Source organism: Fusarium venenatum (genome assembly GCF_020744135.1).
Source record: "Fusarium venenatum strain MPI-CAGE-CH-0201 chromosome Unknown EDB82scaffold_4, whole genome shotgun sequence".
Classification (NCBI taxonomy): domain Eukaryota; kingdom Fungi; phylum Ascomycota; class Sordariomycetes; order Hypocreales; family Nectriaceae; genus Fusarium; species Fusarium venenatum.
In genome coordinates, this window is record NW_027072132.1 from 1,943,260 (window position 1) to 1,960,147 (window position 16,888).

General features: G+C 48.0%; 4 protein-coding genes across 4 annotated transcripts; 3 read left to right on the forward strand and 1 right to left on the reverse strand.

Moving 5' to 3' along the window:
* The first annotated feature begins 502 nt into the window (after positions 1-502).
* On the forward strand, positions 503-5,969 carry EDB82DRAFT_512701 (nucleoporin Nup186/Nup192/Nup205). Its single transcript, XM_025737479.2, has 4 exons — positions 503-821; positions 878-5,203; positions 5,256-5,677; positions 5,733-5,969. Exons 1-4 carry the CDS (start codon positions 632-634, stop codon positions 5,787-5,789), a joined length of 4,995 nt encoding a protein of 1,664 aa, XP_025592336.2. The 5' UTR covers positions 503-631; the 3' UTR covers positions 5,790-5,969.
* Positions 5,970-6,203: 234 nt separating this feature from the next.
* On the reverse strand, positions 6,204-8,211 carry EDB82DRAFT_512703 (uncharacterized protein). The gene is made up of 2 exons (XM_025737480.2): positions 6,950-8,211; positions 6,204-6,877 (listed from the first exon to the last, which is right to left on the reverse strand). The coding sequence occupies exons 1-2, from the start codon at positions 8,136-8,138 to the stop codon at positions 6,678-6,680; spliced, it is 1,389 nt and encodes a 462-aa protein (XP_025592337.2). The 5' UTR covers positions 8,139-8,211; the 3' UTR covers positions 6,204-6,677.
* Positions 8,212-9,927: 1,716 nt separating this feature from the next.
* On the forward strand, positions 9,928-13,915 carry EDB82DRAFT_451625 (DNA polymerase family A-domain-containing protein). Its single transcript, XM_025737481.2, has 2 exons — positions 9,928-10,226; positions 10,280-13,915. Exons 1-2 carry the CDS (start codon positions 10,064-10,066, stop codon positions 13,528-13,530), a joined length of 3,414 nt encoding a protein of 1,137 aa, XP_025592338.1. The 5' UTR covers positions 9,928-10,063; the 3' UTR covers positions 13,531-13,915.
* Positions 13,916-14,229: 314 nt separating this feature from the next.
* EDB82DRAFT_512712 (YAP-binding/ALF4/Glomulin) lies at positions 14,230-16,813 on the forward strand. Its single transcript, XM_025737482.2, has 2 exons — positions 14,230-15,384; positions 15,432-16,813. Exons 1-2 carry the CDS (start codon positions 14,566-14,568, stop codon positions 16,407-16,409), a joined length of 1,797 nt encoding a protein of 598 aa, XP_025592339.1. The 5' UTR covers positions 14,230-14,565; the 3' UTR covers positions 16,410-16,813.
* The last annotated feature ends 75 nt before the right edge of the window (positions 16,814-16,888 follow it).

Here is a 16,888-nt window from a genome sequence, read left to right on the forward strand (position 1 = left end):
GTTGACTCCAACATGGTAGTAAATGAATGCTACTTATCATACAAATTTCTCTTGTAACATTCATAATAGTAGCAGTGATACCATGATGATGCTTATACAGGCAGGCAGCTCTAGGTTGCCTTACTGCAATACTGTGGTAAATAGGTACTACCAACCCGTTATCTGATCATCCGGGTACCAGAAAAGTTAGCCGCCAAAAACACAAAACACAAAATTAGTAGACCAGCTTACGCCGCTTAGACTATGGTTCTTAGGCTATTTATTTTGGTACCTCGGGACTTAGGAGGTGAACCTTTCTGCTACCCACTGCCTGGTAGTTGATTATTACCTATAGCGGTTGACTTAGCCTGCCACACCTACCAAGCTACCTCAGCTGGTAGGTAACGGCAGAAAGCCACTCACCGCCTAAAACAAGCATGCAGCAAACCAATCAAATAGCTTGGTGAGCTCTCTAACTGGGGAAGTCAACAAGGCTGGAGTGAAGAATCTCAAAACCACGACCGCTAACAACAGTCGACAAAAAGATTCAGTATTTACGATTCGTCACGCACCACGGTGCAATCTTCTCAGCTTGCATCACCTGATAGCTATTGCGTCTAGGATCAACATGCGACAGTCTTGAACCGCAAAAATGGCCGAGATCACCGCTTTAGATGCCCTACAAGCTTTCCACCAAGGGCTACTATCATTACGCGAAGGTCGCGTCGAGGGCGCAGAGACGCTAGGAAATGAGTTCTTAGTCCAAGTTTTCGAGACTGAGTTGGGGAAGTTCTGGGATAAGCCGGCGAGGAAGAGCGACAATAGAAACGCTGTCAAATCTGGTAAGGGATCTACTGGCGCAACAACCATCCTCCATTCCATCTAACACCAAGCCTAGGCAAAGTTGTCATTGACGGTGACGAGTATTCGATAAACGATAACTTCCAACAAGACGTCCTTACCTTTTCCGACGAAGTAGAGCTTGACGAGCTTGAATCTACACGATGTTTACTAGAATCGCAAGAAGACCCTAATACGCTGGGCCGATCGCTCCTCGAGTGCGCCATCATCCGATTTCACCAGCAGCGAAAGTACGTTCTCGACATTGTGCGACTTCTCCTCGAAATAGAAGGTCTCGACGACGATATTGCCGATGCGGAAGCTCTTGAAAGCGTTAAACTATATGTTGCTGAACGCTTGCTCCAGCCCAGTATGGGCGCCGACACTACAAAAAGAATCGTGCCCAGGTGTATGACTTCTATGAGGGAGATCAAAGCGTGGCTTCAGAAGATAGGGGACAAGATCGCTGCGGCCCAGACCCTAGGTCAGACTACAACTAACGGCGTCTCCGAGCAGATGGAGACCATTGAGTTCTCCAGGGTCAGTTTGATGCAACAGCACGAATTGCTGGGTGTTATACTTTGCCGGAGTATTGAAATGAGACAAGGATCGACACAAGACTTTCTCGACTTTGTATCTCTTCTCCAAAAGGTAGACAGGTATGATGCCTTGCTGGTTCACCTTGTTCCATCTATCGGAGCATACATTTCAGTTTTCGGGTCTGCTGAAGGTGGATACGATCTCATCAAGGCCCGCGAGCTGCACGGCAAGCTCTTCCCTACGGACAGCTCTCCATGGCCTTTGTCACAGTTGCAGGCTGCTTTCAGAGCTTGGTGGCTTGCAGAGTACAGTGGCTTCTACGTCGATGACCCCCCTGAGGCAGCGATTCCCCCCAATACCGACCTGGATGAGGAGGACCGACAACGATCAAAAGCATTCCTGGAGTCTCTGAAGGACGGATCTTTCGACTTCCTGCTCTCAATTGCGGCTGATGTTAAGTCTCCGGATTGGCACGACCCTGTAAGAGCCGGTATGCGCAAGTGGCTGCAGCGAAAGTCGCCTGCACTCGCACCTGATGCAATTCCTTTCGCCGACTTCTTCCAGATGAGTCTTATGCTACAGCTTGAAGTGTTTGTTGACGGCTTCATCTCCAACCTTCCCGATGTGTTGCGCAAACTTCGCGTGGAGGAGGACGAACAACGCCAGTCTAGTCAGACACATGAGCAGGATCTAGACCTCGAAAGGTTCTTGTTGATAATTGCATATGCTTACGAAGGTCGACCCGATGCTGCCATGAATTTCTGGTCTGACCCCGACAGTAACCTGGCTGGGTTTATGCATTGGGCCTCTCGCAGGGCGTCGACGCCTCTGGTGACAGCATTCTGCGAGATGCTCCAGGCTATCTCGGAGAATGAAGAGTGCGCTTCTGCTGCACATGAGTTCCTAATCGACGAGGGCCACCATTCATCTGGAAAGATGAGAAAATCACAGTCATTAACATGGGCTCAAATTTTCAAGGAGTTGGACTTTTTTTCCGCCAAAATCAGGCAAAAACCGGCGCCACCTCAGGCTATACGTTATCGTAACGAGAAAATGAGCAGTGATCAAGCAGAGACCGAACCGGAGTCGGCCATGATGCTTGAATGTTACCTTCGTCTGATGTCAAAGCTGGCTAGTGAAAGTGAGACGACACGCCAGTTTCTTCTTCAAAACCCTAACTATAGCCTCGTCGAAACATTGTTTGAGCTTGCTAGCAGCAACATTCCACCCCGGTTACGCGGTTGTACTTTTATGGCTCTTCGAGCTCTGATGGCACGCAAATCACTGCAGGAGGGTGCTCTTATGTGGAATTGCCTCGATCAATGGGTCACTGGAGAGTATTTCCTCCACCCAGTTACTTCTCATCGCCAATCGCAACAATCACCTAGTGTCTTCATGGAGCGTATCTTCGACGAGATTAGCAATGGATTTGAAGACCCCGAATCTTTTATCCAGCTCCTGCTTTCTCTTATATCCCCAGCCGTGGACAGTAGTCCCCTTAACGACGGACTGCCATTTCCAGAAAATCTTGGCTCTTCCTCTCGAATGCCCGGTATTGAGATTTACGTCGACTTTGTAGTGGGCTTGGTATTCGCCCAAAAGGCCAACGACCTTCAGGATGTCAACCAAACTCGTGTCTTGCGTCTTAGTTGCCTGGAGTTTATTCTGGTCTGCCTAAACACCTTTAACGAAGATCTCATCATCATGGCGAATGAAACAAATATCAACGTCGATAGCGTCATCGCAACTACCGACTTGGCGACCTATGTACGAATGCATCCTTTTGCGAGAGTGATGGAATGGATGTTCAACGACAAAGTTATGGCAGCTCTTTTCAACACTATTCATCAAGAGCCCGCAGATGTGGGAAATGCTTCGCCAGACTCTCCTCTAATTCTTGGCATCCTGCGCGCTGTCGAGGCTATCAGCAAGGTCCTTGATCTCCAAGCCACATATCTTGAGCTTGTTCGGCCTATCATCAAGGTTCAGTCAAATCAGCGCCGACCACCTGTGGCAAATGCTGCATTTGCTTCATTTGAGGATGGTTTGGTTACACGACTGAACCTCGTTGTTGATTTGGGTAACTACTGTGGTATCGGACACCCAGAGTTGACGCTTGCGTGCCTAAAGCTGCTTGAAAAGATGTCATCATCCTCGAAGATTACCGCTGTCTGGTCAGGATCCAGTCGGCAAATGCACCGCAACAAGGCTATTGTTGCTCTAGAGGCGAATGGTGAACACGAGACAATCTCACGGTCCTTTGTCTCGGAGTTGATAACCTCTCTGGAAACTGGGCGTGAGGCAGACTCCCCAGCTTACATGACCAAAATCTACATTCTCGACTTCCTATACCAATGTCTGCAAGAAACACCCCGCAAGCCTACGATTGCCCATCTGCTGCTTGGTTTCAAGTGTGGCATTGACTCTCTTTCTGTCGAAGCCAAGGGTGCTTTCGCTTCAAGGACCTCTCTTTTCCACACAATACTGAGATTGCTACTTGAAGCCCCCTCTGGTGATGCCCAGGGAATGCGACAATGGCTGATCGCCATCAAGTCACGCGTAATGCGCATCTTGCATATCCTTTGGAGCTCTCCTTTATCCGCCCCTGTGGTGGTTGAGGAGCTTCGCGAAAATGAGATCCTCTTCCACCTTTTGCTTCGTGAGACAGTCATCAATCCTGACTTGCCTTGGGAGGGCGAGAACGTTGCTCTGGTCCAGTTTCCTGTCACAGATGGAGCTGTGGCTTTGATTGACTTCTTGTCGCTTCGAAGCATGAGTCTGGAATACGTCGCGATGGAACTTTGCAGCATAGCCCAAAATCGCATGCCGAGTGTCAAGCGTCGCATATTTGAAGCTTTGAATGGTCAGATTATTGGGGAAGGAAATACTCCTATCCCAATTCCAACAGTCTTTGATCTTTACGACTTCTTGCTTCCGGAAGGTGTCTGGGAAATCCCATTACCTCCCCTGCAATACTACAAAGATCTTGACCTGACATCTTGTTTGGAGAATGATACTGACGGTAACCAAATTTACAACCTCGAACGCGTCAAGGAAGTTCTTCTACTCAAGCGTGGCGAGGCCCACGATGCGGGCGTACTGGTTGCAGCCCAAGATCTTGTTGCTTTCGAACGGGAAGAGAGCATGATAATAGAGTACCTCATTTCCTCTAATCGACAGAAGCAACTGACAACACAAAGTCTCAAGGTTCTAAAGACATGGACTAAGCTGCTTTTGGTCATGGTCGAGTCAAACGACTTCAAGGGCTCGGCACAGATCTCCTTCTTCCTGCAGGCTTTGCAATCGATTCTGCCTAGTTTGGAAGCATTTGCTTCCGAGCGACCGGATGAGGCTTTTGAGCTCGCAAAATTATCCAAGATTCTGCTCTTCAAGCTCGATCTTTCCACGTCTACAGATGACAAGCAAGGCTCAGCCATTGGCAATCTAATTAGTGACAAGCTCTTCCAGCTCTTCCAGATCTGCCTACAAGCCATCGGCAAGTGGGCTGGAACGCCAGAGCTGAGATCCATCTACTATAGCATCTGCTACCGCTACTTGACTGGCATGGCTGACCAAGGGCCACTCACGTCCAACCGACCCAAGACCATCAAGACTATCCAAGTATATGGTGAGCGTTTGCTCAATGTTATCTGCGATGATGCGTACGGCGGCGAGGCGCAGTGTCAGACATCAGCACTCATCCTTCTTAACGCCTTGATTAGCATGGGTCACCAAGAGAGTGAAGATTATGTTGTTGAGACTCTAAATCGACTTAACTTTATCGGAATCATGGTCGATTCGCTGCGAAATATCATGCAAGAGTGGCAGGAAGTCTTCACGTCAGGTTTGTCACATTGGCTGCTATCATCAAAGACATGGCTAACTCCCTAATTCAGGTACTTCTGAGCAGCAGAATTATCAGAACGCACGTCTAGCTCTTCTCCTTGAACTTGCCCAAACTCGTTCTGGGGCCAAGTATATCCTACACTCCAATCTTTTCCGTGCCCTTGAGATCTCTGGCCTCTTTGAAGCGGACCCTGAGCTGCAAATTAACAACACAAACCCGCGCGCTCTCGAGCAACATTATGATCTCCTTGCCCAAGTTGTGCGCATCGTGGGCGCCGCACTTGTTTCCCGTGGCAGCCACAATGTTGTTCAAGGCCGCCGGTTCCTCACCGATCATCGCATGCTTGTCACACATACACTCAAGCGCAGCGCTGGCATCGGAAGTGGGAACGTGGATGAAGGCTTGGACCAGAAGATAGAAGAGTTGGCTGAAGGTTTAATGGTTATTATCGCAGCGACACGATTCCTCGAGGTAAACAAACCCCCATTACACATCCCTAACATAATTAACTAACGACGAATCACAGTTTGAGAACGAGGGCGTCCCCGAGCCTACGCAACAGAGCCACGGGCTTTTCCACTAGGCCAATTACAACAAGAAGAGGGGGCACTTACTTGTAGTATATCGAGATGGGATATAACGCTGCAGAGCTACACGGCGTTGACAGGAAGCAATGGATAATATTGAGTATGTGGTTTAGTTAGTGCAAGTGAAATAAATAATCAATCACCTTGGTAGACGATAAAAAGAACGTTATCCCACGTATCAACTTGTTTATAGAAGGGCAAAAGGCTTTGAAAGACCGACATACTCTTCATCATCTCCTATAACCTACAGTATTGACTCAACACATAACATGACCTAGGGAGACAACCAGGTCGTTTTCTTGAGTGTTTCGACAACAAAATCTCGTTGCTCGGCATACAGCTCGTCCTTCGCTCTTGTTCTTTTGCTTCGTGTTGCAGTTGTGGGGGTAGTCTCGGTGGTCTGTGACATTCAATCCAAAAGAAAGCGAATCATAAATTTATCTAAAGTCTATACGCCTTGTGCCTTTCTGCCTGAGTAACAATTGGTAACACTTATGCTTTTGTCAATACATATGTGCTCTCCACGGTCGCGGCATGATAAGTATCCCCTGCCCTGTATACTCCCAAAGCGCCATTTCCTGAACGACGCAAAGCCGCGTTCGCATGTTAAACCAATGTATCCGGTGTTCTCCTTATCCATGCAAATGCTGGGTATCTCGTCTGACGCCCCGAAATGATCCGCCTCCGGTTATGCTAATGAAAAAGAGAAGAGAAAAGCACTGTTACTCATAGTGAGTTTCGTGTGCCAATATATTGAGCCTGGTGTAGGCGGTCAGATAGATGAATCAGAGTAGGTTGTTAAACCGTGAATCATAAAACCATGATTGGAATCCGTGAAAGTGGAACCAGATCTCCCACGTCATTCGATGCTGCTGTCAGGCGTGTTAGGATAAAATGTTGGCTTTGCGCTTTCCTTTGCGCGTAGCAGTCATGAGCTTCAGTTCAAGAGGCCAATATCCTTTGGTCTTGCTGTTGTAATTCTCCCTTGGCTTCATGTCAAGCTTTTGCCGGCACATGGGGCACTTCCCTTTAGTAGCATCAACGCAAAGAGACTGATGCAAACATGAAGCGCAATAAAGATGGCCTAGAAGTGAACGTGTCAGAAAATTCCCGTGGGGCGCAAGAGGTAAATAAAAACGACCCCTAAATGACTTACCACAATGTGTTACTGTCAAATTAATGCAGTCATCCATGCAAATTACACATTGAAAGGCGGCCAGTTTGACGCTGTTGTCCTTCTCTGGCTTCTTGATTTCATCAGGGACTTCGTTCGTTTCAGTCAAATCGACGGTATCGTAATCTTCATTGGCCTCAAGATCGACAAAAGCGCGTGGAGGAGGGCTCGAGCCGAAAAGTTCTTCAACATCCATTTCTTTTTTTGGTGCCGAGCTCTTCTTCTGTCTTGATGATGGTCTCGTAGGTATCGTGTTCTCATTCGCGGCCGCAGTGGATGTCCGTCGTCGTTTGCTCGTGTGTGTAGAACCGGTCCGGCTAACAGTAGCTGCGGTGCTCCGTCGAAGAGCAGGAGGCATGGCGTCGGAGAAGGAGCTGGCGGGGCTGTCGAAGAGAATGTCGCTTTCGTCGAAAGAGTCAAAGATAGGCAGAGTCGATTGGGATTCGCCGGCTGCGTTAGTGGAAGAAGAGAGTTGAGTCGTGCTACGCTCAGGACCCAAGAAATTAGAGATACAATGGTGAGCGGCGGAGGGGTCGCGTGGGGCGGTAGTGGCACTGGTAACTGCACGATGCGGCGCGGAAATGGAAGCCTGAAGCGCTGCCGTTTGGCTTACACCTGGAGTTTGAGCTTGACTCGGCTGTGGATCTATATTCGTGAATAACGGGTAAGTCGACGGTGAAGAGAAGTCACCATCAATCAAATCGATGAGATCAGGAGACCCGATATTGGCAGTACGCAATATATTATGCAGGTCGCTGTTTGGATTGTATTGCCCCGAATGCTCGTTCTCCCAAGTATTAACTGGTGGCAGCTCAACGTTTGCTGATGGCAAGTTGGTTGCCCTTCTCCAAGGCGGCGTTTGGATGTCTAAGGGAGGTAGACGAGGAGGGGAATGAGAGGGCCTCGGCTGTTGTGTTGTTGTAGTCGGGCTTGAGCTCCTACGAGCGCGACGAGTGTTGGAGATCAAGGGTGGCAAAGGAAGCGAGGACGATGATGTAGTCGGGCGAATTTGGTTGTATTGGCCACCGGTGCCACTACCACTTCTGCCGGCACCCTCTTGTTCGTCGATAACTCCATCAATCTCCAAGTGGATTGGCCTTTGCGAACGCGAACGTGAAGATCCGGCTTCAGTTCCAGCTAGATCCGGAGATGAAATAATCCTGGTGGACATGGAGATTGCAATGGGAGGAGCGTAAAATGCGTCTGCTGGGTTCCAAAACAAGTCCAGGTCTGGGTCGTTGTCTATTTCAATCGTATACAAATGAGCGTCAGGAGCTGCTATCAACAAAAAAAGAAACGCGCAAGGACATTGGAGTTAAGATTCGACCGAAGGGCAGGAGAGGCCAAAAGAAGCAAGTAGGCGGGTGAGGTAAGCAGATCAGACAAAAAGGAAGGAAGATAGAAGGAATAGAAATGATTTCTAACCTTGCAACAGATGAGAGAAGGTTAAATCCATATACAAGAATCCTTGCTCCATTGTAGGGCCGAATTGAAGGGCGTCACGGGGAGAAGAAAGGTGCAAGCCGTGGAGCATTTACTACGGCCTAGTTAAGCGCTTAGAACCCATTAGTTAACTGACTCTTTTTTTGACTACTAACTTACCTACTATGCAAATGATTTGGACTTGACTTGCTAGGTAGGCGGGCCGCTGTTGAACTGTGCTGGAATGGGCCGGATCGGATGAGGCCAGGGTGTGGGTATCAATGGGCCGGATGATAAAGCAAAGACAAAGAGACACAAAGGCCAAAATACTTGCTTGCGTTTGTTGACAAGGGAGATGTGAGTTCTCTGTAAGGTACTGGTAGAAAAAGCATTCTCCTGCCCGGCGGCTGGACTGAGCTGAAAATAGCTACCTGGTGTTGTAATGGTCAAGAAAGGAAGCATGGGAAGGGAAGCCAACAACTTTTAGGTTCAGTAAAAAGCCCAGTCTGGATGGGAGGGAGGGGGAATGACCAACCAGCCATACATTGTCATCCATGTCATGACTGACTGACTGACACTGTCTGGCCACAAGCAAGTTGAGATGAATCTCCGCTATGCCGCGACAGTACATGCCAACAAAAAGTCATTTCTTGTAAGGAAGAAACATCTTTACCTGCAAAGCAACACTTTCCAAGCCTTCATCTCATCCCTTCCTCGTTTCATTTGCCCTCTTTGCGCCATTGCAATAGTCCAATCAGATTCCTCCCGAGGACTTATGGGATCCTAGACTTGACTTCTTGTGCATCCATACACGGCGCTTGAAACTCTCCCCACGTTACCTCGACTCGATTCTTCAAGATATCAAGTTCAACCATTGTATTTGTTTTGTCAAATCTAGTGTTACGATGAACTAGAGGCCTACTGCCTTGGTTCTGCTGTCAATTCATTACAAGAACTTGGTCTTTGTATTAATACTTCTGATTGCCCATGAGTTGTCGGGATAGCGTAGACAGTCTTGACAACTCCCTATGCAGGTATATACACACAAGCGATAGAGTTATTGATAACTCAATGAACTTGTATACTGAGAAACCTCTGGGTCTCCGTATCTACTATCGGGGATCCTGACTGTATACCAAACTCGACCTCAATGCTCGACAACTCACTACTAGACTTGTAGGGAACATGATGTGGACGAGTGAAAAGACGAGACACAATTTTAGAAAGCACGTTAACATATTAGGTTAACACAGTACAGCCAATTCAAGTTCTTTGTATTCGCATGTTCATAGACTTGAAGTATCGATGCGTTATACTTCACATCCAGATTCACACTCTGTCCATAGTTGAATTCGTTTCATGGAGGTTTTAAAGCCCTACATCATTCAATTGCCCCTCCATTTTAGACCCTTCAATTGTCTCCACTCTTGAGCAGAACGACAGGGACCCGCTGAGAATGCACGGCGTCATCCACTTAAATTAGCAGGGATTTGCTAATTTAGTCGAAGATGGATGGATGCAAATGCCAAATTCATCATCCTAACCTTGCATTTGTCAAGGTGCTCTCTCGTCAATCCAAGACTTCAACAGACATAATATTCGACCGGCGCATCGTCAAGGCCGTCGGCGGTAATAAACACCAGGAGCCGGGATGCTACTGTGACGAACTTAATAATGTTTGTCCCAGTTGCTGTTTCTCCGTTTCGCGCTTCGACAGCCAGTTTCTCTCGTATCTCTCAACACCAGGGTTTTCGCCGTCATGCTTTGCGCACTCATGTACGATGGCTCGCTGCCGTCGCTGGTAGCGCCAAATCGAAGAAACTAAAAACTCTTGCTTGTAACACTGCAACACTCCTTCGCTCAAGTTGACAGCTATTAATTCTGCTGCAGTACCCTCCGAAGCCCGACATAACGAGATAGGCGTCCAGCAGGTCAGCTCCCACGTATTCAACCAAATATTTCCTGATGGTGTAACACCTCCGCCCCAAGAGCTCGTTGAGCTATCCAAGGATCATTTGCGTCGTCACGATCTGCTTGGGAAGAACACCGACAAATCCGAACCTATAGCTTTCGATATTCCCCCACTGCAAGGACGCACGCTTGACGAGCACTTTCACAAGCTCGGTATAGATGCCGCTGAGCCCTTCCTCACATACGCGAAGCAGTTCGCACGCGCCAATCCACCTCCGAAGCCCCGGCAATGGGTACACCAAAGTGGCTGGACGAAATATTACCCTGATGGGACGACCGAGAAAGTTGAAGCACCCGAAGAAGAGATGCTGTCGTTCGACACAGAGGTCATGTGGAAGATAAGCCCTTTTGCTGTCATGGCCTGCGCATCGAGCCCAACAGCTTGGTATGCATGGTTATCGCCTTGGCTACTGGGAGAGACCGAAAACGATAGGCAGTTGATTCCTTTTGGTGATCCTACCAAAGATCGAATTATCGTCGGGCATAATGTGGGTTTCGATCGAGCGCGGGTTTTGGAAGAGTACAGCTTGAAACAAACCCGGAATGCCTTCCTTGACACCATGTCGCTACATGTGGCTGTAAATGGAATGTGCTCCCAACAACGACCTACCTGGATGAAGCATAAAAAGAACCGGGAGATGCGGGAACGAGTAGCGACCGAGACCCCTGACCACGATCTGGCGACAATGCTGAGTACACAAGGAATGCATGACGAAGCAGATCTTTGGGTCGAACGAAGCTCTGTCAACTCTCTGAGGGATGTCGCTCAATTTCACCTCAATGTTTCTATCGACAAGTCGATTCGAAACGACTTTGGTGAGCTGGATCGCGAAGGGGTAGTAGAAAAGTTGGATGAGCTCCTGACATATTGTGCTGCTGATGTTTCGATTACCCACCGTGTCTACCAGATCGTTTTCCCTAACTTCCTGTCGACCTGCCCACATCCTGTCAGCTTTGCAGCTCTTCGACACCTCTCCTCTGTCATCCTCCCGGTCGATAACTCGTGGGACGCGTACATCAAAAATGCCGAAGCTACCTACCACAAACTCTCCGATGCGGTTCAGGAACGCCTTATAGGCCTTACTGAAAGCGCATTAAGTATGAAGGACAACCCCGATGAGTACGAGAATGACCCTTGGATGCAACAACTTGACTGGTCAGGGCAAGAAATCAAGATGGCCAAAGGCAAGGGGGACGAACCACCAAGACCTGCAGCCAGGCAGAAGAAGCCTGGCATGCCTAGGTGGTATAAGGACCTCTTTCAATCGAATGATTCGCCCATCAATATCACTGTTCGAACACGGGTTGCTCCTTTGCTGTTAAAGATGTCCTGGGACGGGTATCCGCTGTTCTGGTCTGATAAATACGGTTGGACTTTTCGCGTACCTCGAGCGGAAGCTGCCAAGTACAAAGCCAAACAAGCGGTTGAGTGCAAGTTCGATGAGACAGAAACCAAGTTACGTGACGATTATGCCCATTCCTACTTTAAGCTCCCTCACAAAGATGGCCCAACAGCGCGTTGTGCCAATCCAATGGCCAAGGGGTACTTGTCCTATTTCGAGAGTGGTATGCTGTCCTCCGAGTATACATATGCGAAGGAAGCGCTGGAGATGAATGCGTCGTGCTCTTACTGGATAAGTGCGAGAGATCGCATCAAGTCTCAAATGGTTGTCTATGACAAAGACCTTCGCGTATTGAATCGTACTCGTGGCAGGCGAAAGTTGAACAACCCTGGTTTTATTTTGCCACAGATCATCCCAATGGGTACCATAACTCGCAGAGCGGTCGAGAACACCTGGCTTACGGCCAGCAATGCCAAGAAGAATCGTGTTGGCTCTGAACTAAAAGCAATGGTCAAGGCGCCCAAGGGCTATTGCTTTGTAGGAGCAGACGTCGACTCAGAGGAGCTTTGGATTGCCAGCCTTATTGGCGACGCAACGTTTAAGCTTCATGGTGGAAATGCTGTTGGATTCATGACATTGGAGGGCACAAAATCTGCTGGTACGGATCTTCATTCGCGAACGGCTTCCATCCTGGGCATTACCAGGAATAATGCCAAAGTCTTCAATTACGGACGAATCTATGGTGCCGGTCTCAAATTCGCAGCGACCTTATTACGGCAATTCAATCCAAACCTCTCCGAAAAGGAGACCACGGAGACGGCATCGAGACTCTACGCGAATACCAAGGGTACAAAGACCAATCGCAAGGTACTTTACAAGCGTCTCTTCTGGAGAGGTGGTACCGAGTCGTTCGTCTTTAACAAGCTGGAGGAGTTTGCTGAGCAAGACAAGGCTAGAACCCCGGTATTGGGCGCCGGAATTACTGAAGCTCTTATGGGACGATATATCAGCAAGGGTGGTTATCTGACATCGCGAATTAATTGGGCTATTCAATCTTCTGGTGTCGACTACCTTCATTTACTTGTTGTCGCCATGGATTACCTAATTCGTCGCTTCAACATTGATGCTCGAGTAGCTCTCACAGTTCATGACGAAATTCGATACTTGGTCAAGGATACGGATAAGTACCGCACAGCACTTGCCCTTCAGGTTGCCAACGTCTGGACAAGGGCTATGTTCTCTCAGCAGGTTGGCATTAACGATCTTCCCCAGTCTTGCGCTTATTTTTCTGCCGTTGATATCGACCACGTTTTACGCAAGGAAGTAGACATGGAATGTATCACTCCAAGTCATCAAACCCCTATATCTCCAGGAGAGAGCATCAACATCAATACCCTTTTGGACAAGGGCGAGGCTGCCAGGCTAGATCCTGCCATCGTCCCAGATGCTAGATACGCCCCCAAGCTCGATCACATTGAGTACACTACGCGCGTACCTGTTATGCAGGGCATCCAGGAATCAGCTCAGGAGACGCTTCCTTTCCTCAAGGCCCAAATTGTCAGTGAAGAACAAGAAATTAGAGACATCGTCTATGCGCTACAGAAAGAAAGGTTAGCAGCGATGCCAAAGAAGGAAAGGCCGTTGAGCAAGAAAGAGTTGCAAAGCGTGTTACCATACAGAGCATATCCGCAACTTAGGCCTATAAACGAACCATTTATCCTAACAGAGGCTATGAAAGAAAATCATAATCCTTATGCGAACAAAAACAACAAGTTGGGGTTGGGAAAGTACTCGAACAAGAATTACAGGCCAACGTGGAGGGTGTAACCACCAACGGCTCTAGTTCATCCGGCAGAGGTTGAGCTTGAACAATTTCTCTTGTATCATCCATATGGCTACCTATGTATATATATTCTTACGTTAAGACGACGAACAATGTCGAATTGCATCTGGGAACGGTGTTGGGTTGCGGATTAGGGCTTTCACGGCAAGTTTCGGAAGGCGTTTAAAGAAAATCAAAAGGTCTGGGGTTTGTTATACTCGTATCACCAAATGCGCTGTTTCTATCAATTATTCCATGCCTCTTCGGCAGATCTTCATGGCGATAATTTCTTTGCTCTAATGTCGTTAAGGTGCTGACACTCAAATTGAAGCTAAACTCTACTGATAATAGACACCTTGTGGGAGCTGGCTTGGCGATCGAAGGTTGACCCCTGTAGTACATGGGCAGCTTCACTAATAATAGCCTGGGGCTTTCGTTAGATGTATAATGCTATCCATGCTATGAGGTTTGTGTTTGACGCCTGTGGTCAGTAACTCTAGTCGCTATAATAAAACCAATAGGTCCAATATCTAATATTTGGCAGATACCCCAGGTAGAGTCTGGCAAAGAGTTGCTAATACCATTCCCTACATTCTCAGTTTTAACTTAAGTAGAAAACAAGCTCATAGTGTAGGCGTGATGACGAAACTGTCCAACGCTAAGAACTAAGGTCTCCACTAAAAGCTCCTCGTCATCCCTCATCGGCACGTTTTCTTCATGCTGTTACATGCTCGTTCATCTCATCTACCAGAGACCACAAAAGCATTTGCCGATCAGGGGTTTATAACCCTCGATTTAGCTACATTCTCCTTCGTTACCTCTTATCGCTTTCTCTTTTGCGCTTGATTAACATTCGCTTCTTCTCGCTAAACCTACGCTAAGACCTGTCACGAGCCGAACGATCGACCCCTCTTCAGCTACCGATAAACCGTGAAGATCCTGGACCGTTTTGATCCAGGTAGTTGCGAGAGACGGATAACGGGTTATACACAGAGCCGGGAAGGGAATCAAGACGGCACAGAAACTGTACATCTGAAGCCATGGTGTCTACCGAAGAAGCCATCCAGAGACTCAAGGAGGCTCGTCCTCCTGCGACAGACACATTTACGTACCTCACCGTCGTCGAAACGAACCTCTCCCCGGAAGTTCTCCCAACTCTCAAGGAAATCCTCGAAGATGCTGCGCTTACGAGCGAAATTGGGTGGGATCTTGTGGAGATGCTAATCACTATCCCCGGCAGTGAGGGCTGTCTCGAGACCATTGCCCGCCTAGGAAACCCTCGCGAAGTTATCCTCAAGGTTGTCGAAGTTCTCGACTCCAATGCGGAATTATCCGAGGCTGGTGATGCCTCAGCAAGCGCAAAGTTCATTACTCTGGTTGGTATGCTGGGCATCCTCCATCCAAGACTGCAAGTCAAGGCGCCATCACGATACCTTCATACCACACTACAAACGGTTTACCGAGCTTACAACCCTCAAGGTGCCGAGACAACGGCAGCGGTCATTGATCTCGCTCGATCTCTTTCTGGGAGAAAACGGCCACCGCTGCCTACACGCCAGTCTAGCGCCAGGTTAGAAACGGCGTTTCAGGGGAGTGACATGTCCAAGAGTGCTCCCGATCCCGAAGCGCATGCAGGGCAAGCAGGCGAGGGCGAGTCTGAGCTGGTATCACGACTCTTGCAGTCATTTATAACAAGCATTCTCGAAGCCTACGTCAACTCAAACAACTTGGAATGGGCAGCAAGGCATCTGGAATATCTGAACCCTGAGAGGATTCTACCGAGGAAGCCAACCATGCTGCAGGCATTTAAGCAAGTAGACGAGCTTCAAACCAGGGACGCCTTGGTTGGACAATTAGTTGTAAGTGGTTAATATATCACGGTGAAATTCTGTACTAATTTATTCAGGCTGTTGCCCGCGACTTGGGCCTGGCGGAATTGCCCTCTGACGAGGTCAAGAAGATTTTGAGGTCACCATTCGCTACGAATCCATTGTCTATCGAACCCGATCCCAACAATCCCGAAGCTATTAAACTATCGACTGGTGGCTTTCTTTGCCTGACTGCTTATCGCATGTTCGCATCAGACATTTTTGACGCCAATTACGAACAGCCCAATGCCAATATTTTTCCTGAGCATCACAACCTGTTGAAGAGGTTCCTCGGTGATGAACCACAGACTCAGATCGAGGGCAACCCCGGCACCGTAGAGGCATTAGTTGTTATTGCACTTTGGCTTCATGACCAGAAGCGAATAGTTGGACCTAATGCGGCTGACGACAAGGAAGCAACATTTATGTCATATCATCATCTGCTAACTCTCATATCTGTATTCCATCCGTCTTTGCGAGTGCGGAATGCGGCTACTGTTTTTGCAGGTCATATACTTCATGAAGACCCTGACGAGGGGGATAGATTAAACATTCTGGAAGACTTGCTGGAAAACTGCATGTTTTCGTCTCTGCAAGCCTGTGCAGTGACATGGCTACGAGAGGAAACCATCGCCGCCCATAAGGCTGGCTCGAAGGGGCGGTTTGCCGATTCTGACTGCTTAGACCAGCTTCAGTACACACTGTTTCCGGATCTCGAATACCTTGCTGAGACAGACTTGGAGGCGCTATTGGAGTTCTGGGTACAGAACGCACCCTTCCATCTTCAAGTCGCAAACTTTGCTCTGTTTTTGTTTGGTGGTCAGGATTATAAAAGCTTGGCTCCTGCAGGTATGGCCGCAGCGGTAGAGCATCGATATGCGAACCCTCTGCTTGCTGCTGCCAAGCGATTGACGGAGGCACTGGACAAGAAAGAGATTGATGGACAAGGTCAGGACGAGGTGTTGATGCAGCTGGGCATTTTGACGGATACCCTTGAGCGCGTTCCGCTGCACTAGAGTTGTAAAGAAGAACTACAAGAGTGTTGCAGTTGAACTGGCAGTTGTATATGAATGATATTATATGATATTATTTTATTTTCATGATTATGAAAGTTAAAGATTTGAAGAAAATATTTACATACAGGGTCTTGATCTCATTGCTGCAATTGTTTTATTTCATTCTTGCACTCTCCATGCTACCTATTATAGTAGGGTTTGTGACTTGAAAGAGCATGCGTTAGAGATTTTGCAACAACAGACATATATCTCTAATAATGACAAAATAAAATAAAATAAGGCACATTTTTGAATGGTCATATTATGAGATACTGAAATACTACAGAATGTATTGGTCAGTAACACATAAACAAGAGCCGTTTTTGGATACTGGTACAGGGTGGATAGTACTTTCATGCCCGGAGCAATGAGTCCGCAGTCAAGGGCAATTCACGAACTCTAGCCAGTGAGAGCAAGAGACGAAATTAGCAGATCATTTT